The following is a 16885-nucleotide window of genomic DNA, read 5'->3' on the forward strand; positions in this document are numbered from 1 at the left end:
TCCCCTCCTTGAGGCGTCGTCCCGCGCCTCGTCCCTCTCCTGCCTCTGTGGCCACCGCTTTTGATCTCTTTGTTGGAGGCTGTTCTCTGCTTCTGCTGTTTCTTCCTGCTGTCGCTGCCTCTGCTCTTCCAGACTGCGAGAGCCGCATTTTGAAGCCTAAACAGCCCTCTGCCTTGTCCCTCGCCTCGGCCCCGGTTTGCCCTGGTAGCTCGGGAGACGGCGATCGCTGCAGGTGTTGCAGTGACTTTTGGAATAAATTTACAGGCTTCGTCGCCCGTTTTTAATGGCATTTGTGTGTTGTTATAAGCCTCATGACCCGGGTTATCCTTAGTTACAAAGGTAAGAATGGGTTTGGAAAGCGAAGCTAGTTGGCGTTTGGTTTCTAGCTGAGGGTTGTGCTATGAAGGCTGTGCCTCGAGGTTTTCCAGACAAGTCAGCTTTCTCCGTTTTAGTGCACCTGATGCCGTTAAATCTCTGACCCACCTGAGTTCCAGAGACATGAGATTATACAAAAGACCTGTTAAAATGTTTCACTCTAACTACTAAGTACTTCCTAAAGCAATTTGTATCTATGATGTATTCGCTTTTATATATTAAATTACCTAGCGTGAAAGCAAAGCAGTTGTGTAACGTATTTATACTCAAAGCTTCAGGGAGAGCATGTTGCTGAAATGAGGCATATCACCGGCTAAATAGCTGAAATTATCTTTTTCTGATGGTAAATTAACTTCTGAAATGTGAGAATTCTTTTTCTAATCCTAAACAGAGACACTTATTATAATTACTATGCTTACTATTTCAAGATAGTACAATAGTTACAGTACTAAAAAATGAGGAAAAATACTGGGCAGAGCCAATTTCTTCCAGTTTTTTTCCCTCCTCCCGCTCCCTATGGTTTTACTCTAAAGCTGTTTTGAGCTTGCTGCGTAACCAGAACTTCATCACTGAGGAATTCTCTTGTAATGGACACTTCACTTGCTTTCATACACTGTTTTTTGATTGGTTCCCCCCCTCAAAACGGAGTATTAGCCTTATTACACAATGCTCTAGAGTGCTGCTGGGGAAAAGTGTGAGGAGTGTTGTTATTGGAAATAAAATGACACTGCCAGTATTGCTATTTTTGCTCCCAGGTGAACAGATTCAAAAATGAGGAAAAGAGGATAATCAAGCAGTAAGGTGCAAGAAAACTGTTTTAGCTACTGTCATCATTAATTTAATAAGTCAACAGTAAACAAAATGTAGCTTGGCAGTGTTTGGCATCCTCCTTAGATTTTTTGTAATGCTGTGGTGGTGTTATATTTTGTATTGCCTTTATCCTTCAGGGTAAAGAGTAGATGATTCTGGTAGAATAGGGTCCTACTTTTGGTTGCATGCTGTCACATGTAGAAATTACTTTAGCAGTGTCCTGTAGGAAGAAAAAAATAGCTTTCTGCCTGTCAGAATAATAATTTCAAAATAATTTTCTATGTATTATACTTTTCTGTTCATGCTTTAACTTTTTTAGCAGGTACAGAGAAACAGAATAATGAGGCACCTAATATTTTCTACCAATTCCTAATCCACAGTATTTCCTATCTGTCATATCAGATGTCTTTCCTTTGGCTGTAGGTTGGCCACTTTAGGGGAGGAAATGGATTTTGTCTCAACTTTACTTGGGTGTGCTGTATATGTTAAAAGATGGGTGAATGTGAAGAGAAGTCTGATTTGCTGAAGGACAGACTTTGTTTTTCTTCTGTATTTTTCTGTTTGGCCCAGCACAATTCTTCTGACTCTTGGTCTGTTATCATCCAGTCCAGTTTGCTGTTATCATCTTAATCTTGTCTGAAAGCAGATTTTTTTGTTGGTGTTTTAGATGTTGTGGGTTTTGCCCGAGGTCTTTCACCCAGACTGAGAATCATCTCAGAAAACTGTCTCTGTTATCTCCTTTCTTAATTTCCTCTCTTGCTTCCCCCCCACCCCCAGCATGCAACTGGAAGGAAAGGTTTTAAGATAGGCTGTGAGAAATCCCTCTGTATGGAAGTGGGAATGTGGAAAACAAAAACCAGATATCATTTAAGTGCTGGGATACTTGATAAAATTGTTTTGGCTGCTCATTAAAACCAGAACTGGTGTTATTCATAGAAGCCATGTACTTGAATTGCCTATTTTAATGTATTACCAGTAAATCAGAATTGCAGGTTTTTGTCTAGTATATGATTTTCCTATAACATTAATGCAAACATGAAATTAAAATCCTACTTGTAAGCCTTCTTGAGCAGTTTGATCCGCTTCATCACTCCCTGGTTGTACTTTTCCCAAACTTAGCTGTTACACTTATTTTCCAAGTGTGTTTTTGGTGATAGGGAATTTACTGAAGTTGTTTTGAAAGAGCAAGCTTTAGAGAGCTGTAGCCATGTGCATTTCAGCTGATTGATTATGTTGTGGTTTTTTTCTTAATTTGGAGCAAGCAATAGGAAAACAGTAGAGTTGTCAGAAGCATATATATAAAAGTAAATTTCAGCAGGTCTGATACCTTGAAATACACATATTATGAGTGTCTAGAATTCACTATTAGTTTAAGACCATTCCTCAAAATAAGATGGTGTTCTGTAGTTATGGGCAGACCATTAGATGTTACTGTAAAATGGTCACAAGAGACTTAGTTGTTCTTCCTAATCATTAAAAAATTTAAAATCTTCCTTTTTAAACAACTACGTTTAATATTAAAGTATAACATTGTATTGATTTTCAGAGAAGTGTGTATGGGGCACAGTTGTCATCAGAAGCTTGCAGAGAGCTGGGATTCTCCAGTAACTTGCTATGCAGTTCTTGCAATCTTCTTGGACAGTTCAATCTGAATCAGTTGGATCCGTTCTGCAGGCAGTGCTGCCAAGAAGAAGCTCAGTTGGAAACCAGAAAGGTGAGTTTTGGAACAAATCTTCCGTGGAATAATTTAACACTTTGTTATGTTTATGGAGCTTTTAATTTTAAAAATATATGAGAATCTGGATTAAAATCTCAAGAGGAAAGTGCAACGTTTCTTGATAACCCAATATACACAGGGTCTGGATTTGCAAATTTGCCATACTGCTCTAAAGTGACATCCCTGTATGAGCGGAGAAACCTTTGGTTCTGTGACGGCTCTTCTCTAGTGTGAAGTGACTAATGGGAGCTATGTCCAACTTCTTTAAATTGAAAGAAGTATGGGATTTGAAGAGGGCAAAAAAAGAGGAGATAAGGAGAATGATGTTCTTGATCGCAGCAATGGCTTGGTGATTGACCCACAGTGTAATGGCCAGGACAGTTCAGTTCAGTCCCTACGAACAAAAGGCTGGTGCAGCTGTCAGGTCTGCTCCTTGAAGTGGCACAAACCTGACAGAAGCAGGACTGCTCAACCATTCTGCAGCGGTGAGAACAGCTAGGTTCTAACAGCTGGAAATACTGGGAATAATCTTGCTCAGAACCCATGCTGTGCTTCAATCAGGCTAAGGCAAAACCTTTCCCCTATCTGTAGTAATTAAATATCTATCTTGCTTAAGGTATGTCAGCAAGGAAGAATTTTTAGAGTCTTGAAAAGAATACATGCTTTCCAACATGTTGTAGTTTGATTACTCTAGAGTAGATTGAGGACCAATCAATTATAAGGAAAGTAGAGATTTCAAGGAGAAGAGATGTTGAAATTATTTTTAACAACTAGGAGATATCATGTTGTTAGTTAGCTATTAATGATGAAATCTAGCAGGTTTCTTCTGTCGGCATAACATAAATTCAGCATAACATTTTAAAAAGTCTATAATTGTTAACAAAATCACTGATTACAGCATTAGGCACAATATATTAAATATCAAGAAGGAAGTGTTTGAGATTTGCAGAGAATTAATATTTAGTAGTTCCTTAATATTGAGGGACTATCAGGATAAGAGGTAAAACTGTAAATTTTGCTGTTTCATATATTGACAAAAGAATGATTGCAGTAATATTTCAGTACAATCCTTGTGGGACTTGATATCTAAGACTTTTTCTTTGCTAGATATATGAAGGAAAGTTTGTCTCTGGAAAATACTCCATTCCTACATGTATGTACATATCTATACGTATATATACACACACAAAAGCTGAAAAGTTTCAGAATAAAATCTAATGAAATGTACTAAAAGGGAATGGAAAAATTGGAAGGGGTCTCCAGCTGTGCTGTGCTTATGTACCACAACCAGTAACAGTTGTGGTGGCAGAAGCAAGGCTTCCTGTCCTCAGTTAATGAGTGGATGCTTTTATTTGTTCAGGTAATATTCATACAGTTTTGCCTCAGTGTGCATAAGATGTAGCACAAGAACTTGTGGAACAGGATAATATGTGTTGCCACTTGTTGGGAAAATAAACTAGGGGAGTTATGTTACATTTCTGTTAATGTGACTTCTGAAGAAGAAGATTCTGTCTTCATCAATTTATCAGTAATTTACTCAAGGGTGTAACTTAGTTTGTGTTGTAAACAATGCATTAATAAAAGTTGGGTCAAACAACAGAATGTAAATCAATGGATATTTTCCTGATTATCCTGAATCAGACCGAAGTTTCACCATGTGAATAATCACGCTTCTTGTGTAAAACTAATCAAATGCGATTTTCTGGTCAGGGCTTTATGTTGTAAATATTTTTAGTCTCAAAACTTTTTCTATTTTAGTCATGCTGAATGTAGTAGAACAAGAAGCATAGGGCTGGACGGGGTCTCAAGGTCGTTTGACAAATCCCTTCGTAGTGAACCAAAAGATTGTGTGTTATAAGTTGTTTTTTAGTCTGTGTTGGTTTACTGAGTTTCATTTTCTGCTTGTACTCTGTAGTAAATGTGAACAATTTGCTACTATAGCACAGTTCAATGTACATCTTGATTATTATTTTATCTTTTCTTCTGTGACATTTTTGAAGAAATTCAATAGAAATGATACTTGAGATTTGGAGTTAGTGTGTTAAGTACCAGCTTGAATTATAGGAGTGATTATGATACTATTTTCCTGCATTTCCATATGAAGGTTAGAATGCAGGCTTTCCGTACTGTGTGTGTCAATAGAAATATTGCATTGTTCTAACACTATGGTTATATGGTTGAGTGCTAAATTTTAGCATTGTTTCTAATATTCTTTTGAATGCTGTTTCAGAAGGTGGAAATTTTTTATACTGTTACCACTGCTTGGAAATGTGTATTTTGGATTTGCTGATATTTTTTTAAATTTTTTTTAAACTTGTACTGACTAAATTCCATTGAAGATTAGCCAGTGGAAAGTTAGTGTTGGGAGTACTGACCATGAATATTGTCTTAACAGATTGCTTTCAGAATCATGACATTTTGGATTGACTTGTGTTTTAACATAGTGCTGGTTGTAATAGATGTCTGTAATTGTTAATTTCTTATGGAAGACTAAAATCTTAAGCTCAGTCTAATTTATAGTAGCTTCTTGCTAAAGTAGTGTTTTCATGATGCTCATGCAGAATAGAAAAACTGAACACTGCTTTTTGCCATATTTTTTCCCTGTTTTTTTTTTAGGTTACCATTGAAATCTTTCTAGTGAAAATTTGATAGTTGAGAGTGAATGGATGTTAAAAATCTTAAAAGTTTATCTTCCTACCCTCTTGCATGAAGATTTTGCTTACTCTTGTTCTAAAAACCTGCATTTAGATGTAAGATGTCTGACTTGCTGATGTTGCTGAGTTCTAGAGCAGTGGTGCTCTGGGTTTTGCTAATGCTGTGACTACATACTTGAACATCCTCAAAGTACAGGAGTTTTTTTTCCTGAAGCATGATTCCAGTGCATGACATAGCTTGTTCATTATGTGAGCAGATATCTGTTCCCATCATGTGACACAGCATGTTGGTAGTCTGTGCTACAAACAGACTTGCAAACTATTAGAATTCCAGGACAGACTTCAGGATTTTAAGTTAATTCTTCTTATAAGTATGTGGCAAGCGTTAGAAATAGAGAAAGCAGGAGTTAGTTTATTGCATGTCTTGCGCCTGAATTTTAAATGACAATTTAAAATTAAAGGTAAGGGGGATAGCATATGTATCTGAGAATTTTTATGTATCGTTGCTACTTTTTACAAATGATCTGTGAAATATGCCCAATCCTAAAAATATTTTGTGCTGAATACCATCAATGCAACGTTAAATGAGATGATCACAGATTTCAACTCTTTCATATCCTTGAAAGATGTTTATTAATCTTAGTCTTGTTATTGGTCCAGTATTCCGTGAATGGACATTGCAGAAAATAGCTGTGAGGTGCTCTTGTTACCCAGTTACTTGTCTTGCTCTTAACTTCTGCTCACACCTGTCCAGTGCAATGTTTTAATTACTTCATAATTGTACGGTGGGTAAAATGAAAAAAAATTCTTTCAGTTATTTTCTTCTCGTCTAGAGATTTTTTGTATTCACTTTCAGACTAATTCAGAGGCTAGCTTAAACATTATTGCTTTAGACAGCTGCAAGTTTTAAGCCTCAGTCTGTCGATGCAGAGTACTACTGGTGTGTAAAATGTAGAAGGATGAAATGGAGGTGAAGCTAACTGTGCATGAAATTGTAGTAGCAGGAGAGATTGTCCATATTTTGCAGTAGCTGAAAATAGCTGCACTCCATCTGCAGCTTCACTTACGCCGTGTGATCATTTCAGACATAACTATAAGCATATTATATTAATTGTGTATTAAAATCTTATCTTTTATCTCAGCAATATATATGTGTCAAAATACAAATTAATTTTAAGAATCAACTCTGAAATTTTCAATGCATTAAATTTTACAGTTGCACTGTGCAGGATTGCTACAAGCAATTTCACTACTTCTAAATCTGATTCTAGATACGAAGTTTATGATTCTACTGTAAAACAAAGCAAACCTAATGTTACAGAAGTCTATATGCATACTTTTTAATGTTACGTAGATATGGATAATAACTGCTCCACTGTACAAATTTAAGCAAAACCATCTAAAATCCTGAGATTTTTAGCAACTTTCTTGTGCACATATTTAGGCTTGTGAAAATATGCTAAGCTGTCAAAACATGGTTTATTGATTTATTGGAATATCTGGCCTCATCATTGCTAAGATAATGAGAAATTTAGGATTATTTTTTTACTAAACTTGTAGTAGATGTAGCAATGTAAATAAATACAATGAAATATTTCAGAAACTTGAAATGAATTCTTGTGCTGTAAGAGGGGAGACATGATGTTCTTCCCACACCAGTAAATATAAAAGTTTCCTTTTTTTGACATGAAAGTGTTGTGAAATATTAACCTGAAATAAATGTGTGGGCAGCTTAAACTTTGGTAATTACTTTTTCCAAAAAATCTTAAAGCTCTTCTTAAGGTTGCTTTACATTCAGATCCCCATTCTACCTCAACCTAAAATGATTTTCAGTATTTATGACTGCTGTTTGGAAGTCGATGCAGGTCTATGAACATAACCCCATTAGCTGTAGACAAACAGAGTGGATGAGATTTAGAAAACAGTGGTATTTAGTGACCTTTAAGTGTTGTGTTTTCTCAACATTTTGAAAAATGCTGAAAACAGAGAACGAGCTGAGGAGAAAATCCTAAGAATGCATACTAAAACACTCAGGAAAATGGGGAGAAAAGTCAAAACACAACAGAGGAACCTTTCCTAGAGTTTTATTATGGATTTCCACTGGCCAGTCAGGTAAGCGTGTCTTCATGGCAGTTAGATTTATCAGAACATGGGGCAGCTAGGCACGTTGCAGACCTGTTCCCTAGTTGTTGCATTGTAACTGATGCTGTGCATAACCAGGTACTTCAACATTTCTGCAGGAAGATTCTATCATGTATCATCTGTCAAGATTCACTGCATCAGACTTTTCCTTGCAAGTCCTTGGTACTTGAAATTGTGGGCAGTAATTTTAAGACATGAATGATTTGGCCTGTTTCAAAACTGCAAAACTACAGAACTTCTAGTCTGTTTAAAGTGAAGCCTGGGCTCTGATCCTTTCTTCCATGTCAGCCACCTGTTTCTGCATAGTATCACACAATTTGAGAGGGTTTTGTGGCTGAAAAATACGGAGGTGAGGGACGATATATAAGAGAAGAGTGAATTATATTTATTTAGCCCATGTAATAAGTAGCTGCTAATGTTCAGCTTGGTCTAATCTGAAGAAAAGATGCCTCTTCGTTTCACGGAAAGGTGAAAAATATGCTTATACAAATTCAGGGCCTTTAAACTTTATAGGTTAGGAGATGAGCATGTATGCAGAAACTGTTCCTCAGAACAGGTTATTGTAATCCTAACGGATTATTATCCTAATGGAATACTTATATTCTCCTTATGATGTAGTTTGATCTATTCTCCTTATGATGTAGTTTGACCATAACTTAAAACCAGTTCTTTGAGTGGAGTTAGTGTTAGACTCCTCCTGGCAATGAAATACTTATTTAGTGTAATATTAATAATAAACATGACTGTGTTCTACTTTTAATTAAAAAGTCAAATTGAAAGCTCTCTTAAAACTCTACATTTTTACATGTACAGACCTTTTAAATGTGCTGTTATGAATTACAGGGAGGAATAAGGTGACATTCTTGTTCAGACTTACTTTTTAAAACTCCAAGTAGTTTACAAAACTCATAGTAATTACTGACACTAAAATAACTTGAAATGCTTTTAATGCTTGAAGCTATTCTTGCGTGACCCAATTTAGTTTCATTTTTCAGGGCTTTTTTTCTTTTCACTAATTAAAGTGCTACGCTCAAAAATTACTGTTGGCTGCCTTCTTGCTCTTCTGCCAGAGGCTCTTAATATGAATACTTCCAATGAAGTAGTCTCATATCTTCATTTTTAACTCGATGGGTAAAAATAGAGAACTACTTAGAATTCATTGACATCTCAAGGGTGTAGTGTAAATGTAAGTCGCATCAATGCTTGTATAAATGAATTAGAATTTTAGTTTACTTGTAGCTGTTTCTCAAAAACCCCAGCTTTTTCTGTCTTTTGATGTGTTCTATAAAATCCTGTTTGCTTTGTAAAAATCAGATTATGCTTTTACATAGCTTTACTCCTTATTTCTAACATGCTACATAAAAATGGTTCATGTTCGTTGTCTTTACTAAGTGTGACTTTTAAAAATAGCGTAATTCAATGACAGCATATTTTAACACTCAAGTAAATAATAAAACTGTAATTAAAGCTAATGTGTCAAATGATCTGCCTTCAAAGTTTGCTTTTAACTAGAAAGTGTCCCATATAGTTCACAGAGGAATAATTTTATGGGTAATATTGATATGGAGGTTGGGGAATTGAGATGATTGTGTTCTCTCTGATTGATAAGTCTCTTATCAGAGTTCTGTTGCTTCGGAATATTATGCACAGCCATTCCTTGTACTAAAAATGTGCTGAAGTAGATGTCCTTCTCAAGAACTTTACCATATCTTTCTGTACGCAACGTTACCAGCAATGAAGATTAATGTTGACAAACAGTAGTCTTGGATAAGGAAGGTGTAGCTAGCTAGTCAATGCCTAAGACAAGAAATGTACCGTCTTTTGTTTGGATCACATTCACCAAAAGTTTATCTACGTCAGATAAACTAAGATAAAATATATCATCTGTCTGTGGTAGGGCAAGCCTTACCTATGGAAGACCTCTTTCTAGTCTTATCAGTGAAAAAGAAAAGGTTAGGAAAATTATAAATGTGAATTTACTAAATGTGAGTTAAAGTTGTTGGTGTGCATCTGTGCTGGTGAAAGGAATAGGTTTAGCTAATTGAGTCTGAGCTCCTTCATCTGGATAAAACACTGGCATTTGACTCTGTTGAAACAACTTCAAAAAGTTAGAGTCTCCAAATTACTTAAATGCGCAAAGTCAAATAAATAGTTGGTGAATTCTCAATATTTTCTTTGCAACTCTTCTACGATGCTTTGTTTTTTAATAAAAGCACAAGTTCTGGAGAATAAGAGATGTTCGGGGATTTTACTTCTAGAGGTAAGCAGATGGTTAGATAGCAAAACTAATTGGACAGTGTATTCCAAAACTGAAATTTAAACTGTTAACTTTCTGTCTGTACTTCTTAGTTTACGTGATTCTGTTCGCTAGGTCCAAGCGAGAGCCTGTACATAGGAGCCCTTTTTCCACCACACTTCTCCACTATTCCACTCTGCCCTCCACGCCCACTCAAATAATAAATTGGGCATTCACACCACCTAATCCATGCTAGAGCTCCAGAGGTCTAAAGTTGATGGTTGCTCGGCTTCTGCGTTTTCTCTCTCACCCTTGTGCCAGATCTCTTGCTCACACAACCTTACACCAAACTATCTCAGAGAGCAAAGTTAACAAAAAATAGTCTACCTGGACGGGAGGTTGTTTTGAAGCTTTTTGGTGGTTGTTGGATTTAAGGAGCAAAAATGTTTACATAAGGTTGCAAGGAGGAGATTGTTTAACACCAAAAGTAACACAGTTAGATGGATGACACACTTTCTGTATGCTGATGATTGTAGTAGTAATGCATAACTATGTTGTGTACATACAGAACAAAGAAGTTGAATCTCCTACTCAAAGCAGAACTCAAAGTTCTGAAGATTGCCAGGGATACAGATTTTACAACCTTTCTTAGTAAATTATTTCAGTGCTTAAACACCCTCATTGTGACCTTTTTTTTCCGCCCCCTTATGTTCAGTTGGAATTTCCTTCCCTGCAAATAAATGAGAGCTTAGATTCTGCTTCAGCTTTGTTCAGAGGAATTTGCCTGTAATACATAGCACTAACCACAGGAATAGGAGTTATTCAAATAACTGGTTTTTGACTGTTTGACTCTTTGTTTCCAAACTTTTATTTAGAATTAGGCATCTCCTTTCACAAGATAATGAGTTGTGAATGGGAGCAGTTTCTTTGTTGCTAAATTTACTAATGACATCAGTTCAGAATGATGTGTGTGTAGCAATGACTTTATTGGCTTTCTACATTACAGAACAGTAATTCATAATGTTCCTGGCAGTGAGGCTTTCTGACTGTTAACCCTCAGATTCTTGCTCTTTTTCTGTCTCCAGGGAAGAAGTCTAGAGTGATACTTGAAAACTTCTAACTGTCCATACAAATACCCTGCATCCTCTCCCCAATAGAAGAGAAAATATTTTATAGTTTGTATCTCAGGGTATATTTCTTTACTAGAAAACTAGATTAGTTAAAATAAAAGTAACAAGTGAATTGGTAGTTACAAAAGTTTAGGAAAGAGCAGAACAAACCTGCATCAAAATCTCTTTTCTTTGTGACTTCATTTCTCAGAAGAACAAATATCAGTTATTAACTGGTTTTGCTTCCTGGGTGGGTGGGACACTAAAAATTAATTTGCATGCCTTTCAAAAAAAGAGATCATGCACCGTGTTTTAAAACAATACCAGTTTGCACCCACCAAGCAACTTAGGCCAATAAGAATAATAATATCCATATTTTTCTGGATTTTTCTTTGAAGTAAAATAGTATGAGTTGATAGGGGATGAGGAGGTTTCTTTGGCATATCTGCTTATATAGTAATATGAAATAAAAATTACAGTGAATGTCATAAAACCAAAAATTCTTTGCATTGGAAAGAGATTAGTTGTTGGTAAATATTTAGTGGAAGATTGCCTTGTACCTGAGGCCAGTGAAAATTCCAGAGTTTTAGCAGTAGTCCTAAATTGTGTTTTACTGCTTGTTCTCAGACCGTAACTTTATTTTTTAAACTCTTTGATATTAGGCGAGTAAAATATGCAGATATCAGAGGGAATACAGATACCATAAGATAGCTTTTTGCCATTGTGTGGCTTTATCTTAACAGCCAGTTTCCATTGCATGTTTTTAAGATATATGGTAGTATAACTTTTTTTCAGCTGATTATGAACAGCTGTACAAATCCAGTTTGAGTGACACTTTGTAACCTGTGCAGGGAGAGGCTTAGTCAGAAGAAACCAGTATGCAAAGTGTAGGTGCTATAGAAGTAAAATTTGGGATAATTTATTTTATAAAACTTTTTTATGTCATCTTTGATCTAATACCATTTCATTATGATCAAGGAGCAACCTCTGTTAAGTACCATTTTTTCCAGTTTGGTTGTAAACATTAGCAGCTATATAGCAGCTTAAAAAGGAATGTAATTTTTTTTCTGGAGTTTTCAGCATGAGTAATTGTGATAACAACACTGAATCTCTTTATAAATGAAGCTCTGCTGGAATTTTGTCTTGCAGAAATTACTTCAATTGCCTTCCTAATAACAGGTGAAATGCTTTCTTTCACCTAAGTTAAGGTTCCTTCTTTTTAATGGCTGGAACAATTATTTTTATAATATGTATTTTTTTCTAATGCTATTCTTATGTAAATGGTGGTTTATTCTGTTATGATTACCACTTTCCTTCATCATTGAAGCAGATGTGACTGATAATGTGACTTTCCTCCTCTCAGTTGAAGAGCCATCTTCGTTATATCAGTGTGAATTATTACAAAACCTTCAGGTGCTTACAAAAAAACTTTGAATGAAATTTAACTCAAGTTGATGCTTTGTAAAAGATGAGGGCAAAAGTTCAGATTTTGTCACAATAGCCTTAGAAAGTATACTATTAGAATGTTTTTTTAAAAAAGAAGTTATTTTTATAGATGCAGACATGAATCAGCCTGGAAATCATAACAGCACTTGTTTTGCACGTTAAAATGGACACTAGCGATAGCTTAGAGAGTCTTTATTTTATTGCTTGTAGTGCTAAACTCACTTTCATGAGCACTAAAACAAGTGAAGCATTGTTTTAAAATGAACTAACTCATGAGTTAAGCATTGTGTAATGAACTGACTCATCATGTTTGTATGCGTCCACACTGAGTGATACATGTCATTCTTAGTAATACTTGAACACAGTAAATGCCTTCACAAGGAAGTTTGGAGGACATATGCTTTGGACATGATGAGATGGTAGCAGCAGTAGATACTAACAAGTATGCTTCTGTTGTGGGCTAAGTGATGCAAATAAACCTGTGTTTCTTGCAAAAGACACCTTTGTTTAAAGTTATAAATGAAGCCAATTGATTTTTTTTTTTTTTTTTTTTTTTCCTCTTGTCTAGCCATCTAGAGAGCAGCTGTTTGGTCCCAGTATGAATCTGAACTTTTTTTTGTACCAGCACAGTTGGGCTTCAATTATGGCAGAGTTATAAGCTCAAAATATCAACGATTGAGCTGTTTTCTTTGTTAAACTTTATCAGATATTGGCTAGGAGTTACAAACTGGGAGTAGTTTGTAATTACAAGATGTCTTTTGTATTTTCAATTCCTGCAGTGATCTTGTTCCATAGAATTCCTTATTTGAAAGGAAGAAATAACTGTAAGAATTATTTGCAGTAATGAAAATTGAAAAATGCTAGTCTTACTGTTGTCCTAAATTTGGGTGTACTTAGTTCTTTATACACATATATAAAAAAATTAGTTAACTAGATAGAAAAAGGCTACTTATTCCTTTGCCTACTTCTTTATAGTAACTTCGTGATAGAAAAATCCATATAAATGTCAGTATCAGAGAACCAATGCAAACTAATATCTAAATCCAGGATTGCTGATGTAATTGTTGTTGAATGTTGAATAATGAATAGAGGCAAGGTGAGTGAAGTTTATAATCTCACTATTTCATGTTTCCTCCATGTTTGTAATTATTTCATGTTTTAAGTCCAGAGGAACTTTAATTATGCAAGCTAGTATCTGAGCTGTTTATCAGTGCTTTTTTAAGTTAAAATCTTTATTTGGCCAGGGTAAAAAAGCTTTCAAAAAATCTGTATTTTCGATCTCTCGAGTATTGTTTCATAGCAGTTCTGGGTTTTAACAGTCAAATCTTAGTTTTTATCTTAAATCTAATGTCTAGTTGAAAATGTAAATGTAGTTAAGCAAATTTCTGAGATGCTGTTCTGAACTGTGGAAGTAACGATTACTGATTAGTTCATGTCAGGAAAGAGGTTGTAATTTCTCTGCAAATGAGGAGAGTATTTCTTATGTTCAAATTCATAGTATTTAGGCAAACGTTGAGTTGGACCTGAATTCAGAAGGTTCATATTCTAAAATGAAGATGTATTCCTGACTGTCCATAATGCTTACATAGATAGGACAAAGTGTTAATAAAATTGTCTTTGAGATTCGTGTTGTGTTGTATATGGTTTGCTTTTATGACTTGTCAATCATTTTTCAGAGAGGTTAGTACTCATCAAATTTTGTAGTGAAAGCTTATTTTTAATTACGTGTATTCACAGTTCATGTTTAAGTAAAATATGAATTTGCTTCATTTCAGTAAGGTTATATTTTTTCCATGTCCTGACTTGCACATTTGTTATGAAAACACAGTCTAAAAGAAAATAAAAGCAGAGGTTTTAATTGTTTATAGAAAGTAATGAATTGAATTAAGAATTTTTAAATGAAGCTTATTCTGTCAGCTTCTCTATAAACAGTGGGGTTTCAGGGTTAGAAGGACATGATTTAGTATACAGTATTGACAACTATGTGTAAGATTATGCTTGACTTTACAGTATGAAGTTCTATTTTAGTAGCCAGAAAAATCTGTTCTTAATTTGTATTTGATTCTGCAAACTATAGAATCAATTGCATGTTGCCAAAAAACCCCAGAAAGTTTAAAAACATGATAACATACAAGATCAATAGTGATTTTTTATTTAGATAATACATAAAATTGAAATGCTTTGCTTTAAGAACATTGACTCTGAGTATCTTGCATAGCTGACAGAAGTGATTGGTGTCTAAGTGCAAGCATCAAAGTTAGCCCAGCCTGTATATATTACTTTAGCTAAGGCCTGTTAATGTGATCTGTCCTCTTTCTGCAATCACAATTAACTACAATAAATTACTAATAGTTAGCCCAAATGAGAAGTCTAAAGTCACTGCATTATCTTTATTATAAACAGTATTTCACTGTCCAAGTTAGGTTTAAAATGGAAACTAAAATTTCACTTAATGAGACTTTCTTAGCGTCTTTGGGGAGGAAGAAATAAAGCTTTCCTAATACTAGTCCATAATTCCCATTGTAACATGTCCGATTGCTTTTTTTTTTTTAAATGAAGCTTTGCTTCCAGCAACAGTGTATCTCAAATGATCTTCTTTTTCCTGTTTTTACATTTTTAATATAATGAATGAAAATTATGTACCTTGAGTGAGCAGTCAGTTGTTGAATAAATCAGAGACAGGTCTGCAATTGTGATTCTATTTAGGATCTTATTTGTCTGTAGTTACCATTAATACAATAGCATATTGTCTCTTCAAAGAAAAATAGTTCAACAGATAACACACCGTAAGTAAACTAGTAATTTAGATTATTTTTTTTTTTGGTCATTAACAGATTCTGTTTATTTATACAGCTTTATGCAGGAGCTGTCCTAGAGGTATGTGGATGAAAGTTGGGAAGGTTCCCTCAAGTCCAGGGTAAGTAAAGTCACTGCAGTTCTTTCAAATACAAAATACTGTCACAGCTGAATGACAAAATGTGCTTTTAAGTACTGCTACAAGTAGTCATAAATTTTGTATATTATATCAGGAAAGTTGCATTGACCTGAAAGTTATGGAACTGGTCTCTAATAATTGATTTGTGCACTTATGGAACTACTTTCTTTTTGCAGATCCTGCAGTGTAATTGTTTTGTCAGTGGATAATGACAGTCAGCTAAAGTGAATGGAATACAGTAGTGTGAAAGGAAAATTGGTACCATCAGTGTGTGGTGGCATAAAGCTGCAGGAACAACATGTGTGAGAAATTTCAAACTGGAATTTTCTTATAAATGGGGGAAGAGCTTAGGTGATAGCAGTATTTTGATTTTCCCCCCACCTCCCCCCGCCCTGGAATGAAGATCCTGATATTGCACTCTGGAGATAGGCGGATGTAGAGAAGAATGCCTAATCTAGCTTTAGACATAAAATTGCACAAACAGCATGTCTCTGTCTACCATGGCCAGTGTTAGTATGGCATGTTTGAAGGCTGACTGACAAACAAGTGAGAAAAAAGAAAGAGATTTTAAAACAGGTTACGATTAACATAAGTTATGCTGCTTTAAACCCTCTTCTGCCACCTATACCCACACACAGTTCAGTTAATTGACTGCACGACTAGAGCAAAACTATTTTCTCTTTTCAACTGTTTAAAATGCTAAAACAAGAATTGTTAAAATTACTTCTACTTCAGGGGTGTGTTAGCACAGGAGTCCCTACTATCTCCATGACTGTTCAAATTTAGCAAACGTAAAAACATTCCCAACTGTTGTTGCCCATTCACTCAGCTTCCTTATGGTTGTGAATTTGTAATAGTTTAGTGCTCTTTTGAGCTATAGGTTTGAAGGAAAAGGTCAACCTGTTAGCCTGACTCCAGCCTGCATTATGTCCACAATTAACTTCATCTGTAAGTCCTAAAAGGGAATGGCCCTCAATTTCTGCTGTGTGCACACCATGCAACATGTTCCAAAAGCTTACAGTACAAAAGGAAAAACTTGAAAATTTTAAAGACATTTTCCTTTCAATCCTTGGTTATCGAACGTGCTCAAAGATTTACATTCCATTAATCATATAGCACGCTTTTTAAAAAGACTGAATAAATTTCAGTGGCTTTTAAATAAGTTCTCGGTTTTGACTACCAGTTCTCCTTTGGTACAGTAAGAAGGAAAAAAAGGGTTGACTAGTGCACTTAAAGATGTCTTTTGCCTTTTCATCACTGATTTCTGTAGTTACCCAAGCTAAACTTATCTTGACCAAATTTACTGATAGGGTATTAGAACAGGTTGGAAGATGGGATAAACTTTTAAGAGCATATTTAGAAATTTTAAAAAGCAGTAGAATGTATTCTTCCAGCTGGCATTTGTCCTCACATTAGTATTAATCTCAGAATACTTAGATTTTCCCCCTTGAATTTAACTTC

General features: G+C 35.2%; 1 protein-coding gene across 1 annotated transcript in view; it reads left to right on the plus strand.

Moving 5' to 3' along the window:
- Positions 1 to 18: 18 nt before the first annotated feature.
- Positions 19 to 16885, plus strand: part of LOC104160402 (15 kDa selenoprotein) — a gene marked incomplete at its 5' end in the record, with an annotated part of 28201 nt that continues 11334 nt past the window's right edge. The window contains 3 exon segments of the mRNA XM_009698515.1: positions 19 to 81; positions 2732 to 2899; positions 15343 to 15406. Of these exon segments, the coding sequence (XP_009696817.1) occupies positions 19 to 81; positions 2732 to 2899; positions 15343 to 15406 (295 nt within the window).

The sequence above is a fragment of the Cariama cristata genome, unplaced genomic scaffold (genome assembly GCF_000690535.1).
Source record: "Cariama cristata isolate BGI_N322 unplaced genomic scaffold, ASM69053v1 scaffold3454, whole genome shotgun sequence".
NCBI classification, from domain to species: Eukaryota; Metazoa; Chordata; class Aves; order Cariamiformes; family Cariamidae; genus Cariama; species Cariama cristata.